At 46.4% G+C, this 7175-nt stretch overlaps 1 protein-coding gene across 2 annotated transcripts in view; it reads right to left on the bottom strand.

The window, feature by feature from the left end:
- The window catches only part of ATRNL1 (attractin like 1), a 618199-nt gene extending 616171 nt beyond the window's left edge, over positions 1-2028 (bottom strand). For both annotated transcript variants that reach the window (XM_068139299.1, XM_068139300.1), the window contains exon 1: positions 1116-2028. In XM_068139299.1, coding sequence (XP_067995400.1) covers positions 1116-1417 — 302 coding nt within the window. In that variant the 5' untranslated portion in view covers positions 1418-2028. The remainder of the gene's footprint in view (positions 1-1115) is intronic.
- Positions 2029-7175: the final 5147 nt, after the last annotated feature.

The raw sequence follows: 7175 nt of genomic DNA on the forward strand, positions 1-7175 counted from the left end.
ACTAAAAAGTGACCTCGGGTTAAATGTTTACGAGATGTAAATTACGTAGCTTATTTCCAGTACTCCAAAGGGAAAAAAACAAACAGACTTAAAACACAATTAAAAGACCCCATAGTTACTGATACTTCTGCCTATTAAAGTACTTGCCAAAGACAGAATTCGAATTCTGTAGGAGTCAGCTTCACCAATACATTATTAACTAGAAAACATTTTCCAGCTGTACATGTCAATATACATAATAGAGTTCCACTTTTTAAGAGATGTTTTACAAGGGAATGAAACGAGATGTCCTGTCCAAGGTTATATGGCGAAATAACAGCAAACAGTATTCCTCACTGTCAGTCTTTATACCAATACCAAAGGGGGTGGGGGGAAAGTGACAGCCCTATAAATTAAGTCTTCTTTTCCATTACATACAGAAAAGCAAGTGTCAGGGTGTGCTTCCATCTTACTGATCAATGAGTCGGCATCACATTCACTTCTATGAACGAAAAGGTAGTTCTAGCTTCACTGACCATCATTCCGTCGCAAAAATCTGTTACTGGTTTACATTTACTGCGCTCTTCTCCTGCAAACTTTGCAATGAGTGATGCACATTTCACTAAGTTACGTGTCTTAGCCTGAATGCCCCTAATGCCCACTTAGCTAAAACAGCTGAAAGAGGGAAAGACTGAAAGGAACAAAACGCTTTCTCTATGCAGAAGGAGAACGTCTTTCAAACACACTAACAATTTCTGCTCCCTGGGCTGCCCCATGAAATGCACATCATTTTCACACCACTTCCAAAACGGACGGCAGCAGCTCGGCTGTAGGCCGATTTCTCCCTGTCTCTCAGTTCCCGGCAAGTAGAGCAGCCTAATTCCAGCAGCACAATTTCCAGCAGGTACAGTTTTCCATCGGGGGACTGGGTCCTGCGTTCTTAGAGGAAGGCACCACGAGGCGGACGAGACTGTTTCACTCTTAACTTCTGTCACATACTTCCACCACACATGAACAAAATCACAGCAGACACACACACCCCCAGGGGAAAAAATAAAAAAGGAGGGGGAAAAGTGAAAACGACAGAAAAGGGTGCAAGAAGGAGAAAAAGGGCATTGTAATACGCAGAGACTTACTTGAACCTGCCCTGGCAATGTTGACACTGGTCGCCCACCCAGCCCTGGTCGCAAACACAGGTGGAGTTGACACAATGACCCGAGAAGCAGGAGATTTTGTCGCAGGACTTGGACTGGGACACCTGGGCATAGAGGGCCAGGTACAAGAAGCCGTAGAAGAGCAGCCAGCTGTTCACATCCAGGAGCGAGAAGAAGCAGCAGCAGCAAGAGGAGGGGAAGGGTCTCCAGGCGCCCAGGGGCGCGGGGGCAGCTGCCACTCTCCTCACTGGGCTGCCCAGCTCCATTTTCGCCGCGGGGGCCATGGGCCGAGGCGCGGCCGGCGACGGACAGCGATGGCTGAGCCGCCCGCGCACCCCGGGCAGGGGTAGCTTCCTCGGAGGAGAAATAATCCAGCCACGGAGATTCAAACCCCCCGCTTCCTTCTCGCCTTCCTCTCCTCGCTCCCTCCCCTCCCGACCGCAGCGCTGCCTTCCTCCGGCCCCTTCAGCCTTCTGCGCCCCGTCACTCCCGAGGGAAAGCCCCGCAGCGGCAGCTCTCAACCATCCGCCCCTTCTCTTCGTCGTCCTCCTCAGGGCTCATCGCTCCGGTCTTCTTCCATGGAGGAGCAGAACTGCTTCTTGACCTTGTGTTTTCTCCTCGCCAAATATGCCCCCCACCGGCGTGCACGCACACCCGCACCCCCTTCGATCATGTAGCCCCCCGGCTCCCCCTTCTCCTTTGTAGTCTCTCTGCCCGCGGCACACACGCAGGCGGCAGCGAGGAGGAGCGCGGGGAGGAGGGAGGCGCAGCCGTCCTCTCGCCAGTCAGATGGGAAGTGAGGGCGGCCGGGCCCCTGAGCCGCTACGGCATCCCGCACCAACGTGCGGGGGGACACAACAGTGAGGAGGGTGCTGAGGAGCTCTTATCCCTTCTTCGTTATTAGCTCTGCAGGGAAGAGAGGCGGGACAAGGGTGGGAGAGGAGGGCTAACAACCACTCCGTGTCCCAGCTGACAGCTTCCAAGCAGCCATTTTTAAAGGCTAATTGTCATCTCCTCTCAGTGCCGCCTGCTCGCTTTAACGGCCCCCGGGGCCCCCCCTCATTTCTCGGTCCGTTTGGATCCGTCCCTCCACCCGTTCCCCAGCGGCGGAGGGAGGGGACCCCGCTCCTGGCGGAGCAGTGAGGTCGGAGAGACCACCCTCCCCTCCGTCCGGAACGGTGAAAGGTACAAGCCGGGGTAACCGCTCACCGGCAGCTCCTGCACCCCACACGTGTCTCCCTCCCCTTCCCCAGCTCCCAGCCACGGCAACCTGCGCTTCGACAGACAACCCTCCCGCCCACACGGGGCGTACGGTGGGGGAACTGCCAGCGGAGCCACCCGGCGCAGAAAGCCGGCGCAGCGCTGCTGCCACCACCCGCACTTGGCTCGGAGGCCCCGCGGGCGGGGTTGGGGGGCGAGCAGCGAGCGGGGGTAGAGACGCCTCGGCAGGCGTTCGTTAGCGGAGAGGGACAGCGGGAGCCCCCGGCCAGGCGCTTCTCCTGGCTCCCGGTAGCAGGGAGGGCATCTGACGGCGGAAGGCGCTGGTGTCTGCCGTGCCGCTACCTTGATCCCGTTTCCACAGCAGCCGGACCGGGCCGCTCCGGTGTTTGCCTCGGTTCCTGCTGAGCAAGAAGGCGGTTTTCTTTGAACTCATCAAGGTTAATATAGAAGAGATGTCACAGCCTGCTCTGGAATCCTTACCTTCCCGAGATTTACTCCATTTTCCTGGTTTATGGTTCAAATCAAGACGTTGCCTTGTGCTTAGAGTTCCTAGCTTTATAAACGGTGCTCGACAAAAGTGATTGTTGTAATCAAGTTGCCTAAAATGTCTCGTTTCTAACCAATTGTGCCATATACAGCCAGTCTTTTGCAACTTTGCTATAACCTCCTTTCATTTTATGATCTTTTTTACAAGGAAAAAAAACCAGGAGTCTTCTTGTCAAACAATGAAGGCAGTAACAGCTGTCAAGCCCTCTGAAACTTTTGGCTAGCACTGAAATTGACAATTTATGCTATGATGTCTCTATTCCAAGAAGATAAAGAGAAGGTCTCTAATTTAATCTCCTGGTACACTCCCCAAAACACAGGTCCAATGTCTCCTGTGCTAGAGTCTGAAATAAGACACAAATTGACATTGTTTCAGATTCTTCCGTTCTTACCCTTGGAGCATGGAGGAGTTGTTTGGGGTTAAACCTGCTTTTGCAGGAATACCATTAAACCCCCACCTGAATTCCTAAAAAACCAAAGTCCATCACTACTATAGCGAGGAACACAGTAACATCCAGCAGTATCTATTTGTACTTTGTGTGATGTAAGAGTCCAACCAAGATCAGGATGTCAGTGCTAAGTGAAGTACAAACATCGCAGAGGAACATTCTATGCTTTAAGGAGTTTACAGTATTGACAGAGGGGAACACCTGAAAGTGTGTTTGGGAAGCAGATGAAAATGATTTGTTCAGTTTCATTCCCGAGGATGTCAGGTGGCCCACAAGATACTTTCCGTCCAGGAGCCTGTATATTGTCCTCCTCACAGAGCTGAGATAGATAATTTCATTGTTCTGGTTCAGACACATTTCTGAGCTATTAGACATCTCTTTTGTATGTGTTTTTGTAATGAATTGGTGAGTTCATGCAACGAGAGGAATAGGAAATTGTGTTGTTGCTTTATATTTTATGTAAAGCAGCTGAGGCTGAAGCCTTTGTGGAACAGTCTGCTAATTGTACAATATTACATGTGATTAAAGCTGCTGAACAACTGTCCTCTGTTAAATAACATTGTGAGACCAGAAATGCAGTTAATAGAGTATAGTTCAAGATGCAGTCAGTTCAAGGCTACTTTTTAATCCAGAAACACTTCATGCAGTAGTTCTGCTTGCCTTCTTCCTTTATAACAACCAGAAAAAGTTCTCAAGCAAGCACCATCTATTCCTCAGACTAAAGGAAGGGTTTACTTCAGGTATACTGAAGTCAGCCAAAGTTTTGATATTATCATTCACAGCAAAGCTGAAATCTCAACAGTCCTCTACTGGGGAAGAGATCGGTTCAAAAGTACAAAGATCAGTGTCCATGGAATGTCAACTTCCTTCTTCAGTACAGAAAAGAGAAAAAGACAGGAAAGAATACAGAAAGACAACCATTCCAAAGGAAGGAAGGAGTTCAGAAGGAAGGGGAAGGAGAAGGGGAAGGGGAAGGGGAAGGGGAAGGGGAAGGAAAAAGAGATAAAGTAAGTAAGACAGAAGAGAAAACAGAAAAGAAAAGATACAAATTTATGTTGGGCAGGTCTCAGGCAATTCCATGAAGCTGAAGGAAAAATACAAATAGGCTGTCAGCAAAGGACTAGGGTGCTTACAAGAGGTGCAGAGAATAGTGTGAGGGTACTTTTACTGCATAAGCAGTTGAAGGAAAGGTGGACAGCTATCTTCTGGCTAAGAAGTAACACACTACGAAAATGCTGGAATGTAAAGCTTTTGATTGCTGTGTGTTGCATCAATGGAGATGTTTCATAACCCTAGGAATTAATAATATTCAAATGTCAGCATGGGTTCTTTGCTGATTTGATGGGATTTTTGTGTGTGTTAGATGAAGTTAACACATCTGGCTGAGAGTAGTCAGATCTGTCAATCCTTTCATCGTTACATGAATATCTGTAAGTTACATTTTTCTTGGAAGTGTAATACTTTACACCTTACCTCCTTCCGGTTCAATAGTTTACACTTTCAAAGGGCTAATGTACGACAGTGTCTTGGGTAGAATTTGCAACTTTAAAGCATTTAGATAACTTCTCCAGTGTTTAAGTAGCGCTGAAGTAGTGCTATAGAAGGTTATGCGAATAAACCCTTCCAAGAACACATCCATTGTAGCAAGAGAGCAAAAGAAAAAGTGTAAAGTCTTCTTAGCTGTTACTATCAAAGCCTAAGCAGTAGTACACCAAGGAGAAAAACACTGATACATTTGTGTTAATTTAATAAAACAAAGTACTTTCAAAGATCTATATGGCTGCTGTTGCGAGGCAGGGTGGAGTGGATAAAGGGAGGCAGCTCTGAAACACAGATTTTGCCAGTTGTTAAGAATTTCTGTAACATCCTGAGGACATGAATGGAGCAGAACCCATCCTCTCCTCCATACACCCACACAAACATGCATACACCTCTGCTGGCCAACTCCTACAGGCTGACACCAGCCAGCTCTCACTGCAGACCACTTCTTTGCTTGTGGATGCTTAGTCCTGTTCAGGGTATCTAGTGCAGACAGATTTTTTTTGCAGTGATGTTGAACAATATAACCAGCTGAATAGAATGGGGGTGGGGGGAAAGGATTGCCTTTGTGAATGGCCTCTCTGCAAGGATGTTAAGAGAATCAGAGGTTTTTCAATGTCCTTTCTCTTCTCCTTTCTCATAAAATAAAAGAGGGCAAGGTCTGCACTGGTTCTGGGCAAGGACATATAGATCTGAGCTGGCCTTGTGATTTACTTGCAAAAGTAGCATGTAGATCGGGGCAGTGGAGGTAAACAGCTGTGGAGTGCTTTGATACCGTTTCAAGAGCTCTTCTACCTTAACACATCTGAGCAGTACAGGCCTTACGGTGTGCAGCGCACAGGCTTCTTACTGAATCCTGCAAGAATAACTCGAGTTTACGCTTTCCCTTTTCTTTCCAAATATGCAAAAACCACTTTCAGGGGAGGACAACAGAATCTTTTTTCCCCTAAATCCCATGCTAACTTTTCATTGAGTGTCAGGGGGGTTGGACTCGATCTTCAGATCTCCTTTCCAACCCCTACTGTTCTGTGATTCTGAGAGGCACCTGAGCCATTCCATATAACCCTTTCTGATATGAAAACCATCAGTCTCTTCTATGAGGTAAAGCAATTTTATCCCTTCTCAGCAGATTCTAGTGCTAACAGAATAATGTGTTACAATTTTCTGTTCATATTTGTCTTATCCACTAAGTCAACACTGGGGAGGCATCAATTTTATATGATTAAAAATATAAGCCTTCCCTTGGCTGCTCTTTTGGATTTTAAATTGAGAAGTAAAGTTCACAGGAGATTCACTGGCACCCTTCTAAAATGAAACCTTGAGAGAAACTTTTACTTTTCTTAACACCTATGCCTGTATTTTCCTGCAGCAGGTAAGTCACATTTGTCACCATCCTCTCCAATGATCATTGGTGAGCAAACTGCCATACAATAAGGACTGTAAATGCTGTAGGACATTGACCAAACTCAGAAAGGACTACTGAACACGAGGGGGAAGAGATAGTGTTTATGTTATTTTATCCAAAGCGAATATCTGGAGAAAAATACCCAAATATTGGACTCAGTTCTAAATTTTTTTATGCTTATGCATAAACCAAGGTGTAAAATCAATTCTGCAATGGAAGAGTTAGATTTTTCCTGAAATGTTTGTTCCCTTGCAGCAATTTTTCATCAGGAAGAAATAAAAAGCAATTACATATTTGCACAGCTATTTTAGAATAGTGGACTTGAGATGAGATGTGTCTCAGTTGGTAGTGCATAAGACCCTTAATGGGAAGGTCGTGAGTTCAAGCCTGCAGTGGGCAGTAGTGTCCTCCCTACTCTAGTCATGAGGTCTGTGGTGACAGGTTGGACTCGATGATCTTTGAGGCCTCTTCCAACCTTAGTGATACTGAATACTGACTTTGGCTCAAGAACAGCAGGGTGAATTACAAATTGGCTTGAGGTCCATTTAAAGATGGGAGAGACTTCAGGAAAAAAAACCCCAGAGAGACCAGACAAAACCAACTCCTATCAGCGCTGACAATGACATTGTTGTTATTTGAAACACCTGTCTCGTTTCAAATAAAAGTCTACTGAACCAGGAAATAAAATCATATGATGGTTTTTTTATATACTTTCTGTACACATACTAAAAGTTAAATAGCCTGGCTATACTTGATAGCCTTCCCATCTCTGATTGAATCAATCTGCTGACATTGATCTTGACTCGGAGCATGAGCCTTTGATTTATATTTTAAATAACAATTTTCCTTAGATGTCTTTCCACTAAATGATGCTGTTCTGAA

The sequence above is a fragment of the Melanerpes formicivorus genome, unplaced genomic scaffold (genome assembly GCF_026170545.1).
Source record: "Melanerpes formicivorus ecotype bairdi unplaced genomic scaffold, bMelFor1.0.p_v2 SCAF_6, whole genome shotgun sequence".
In the NCBI taxonomy this organism is placed as follows: domain Eukaryota; kingdom Metazoa; phylum Chordata; class Aves; order Piciformes; family Picidae; genus Melanerpes; species Melanerpes formicivorus.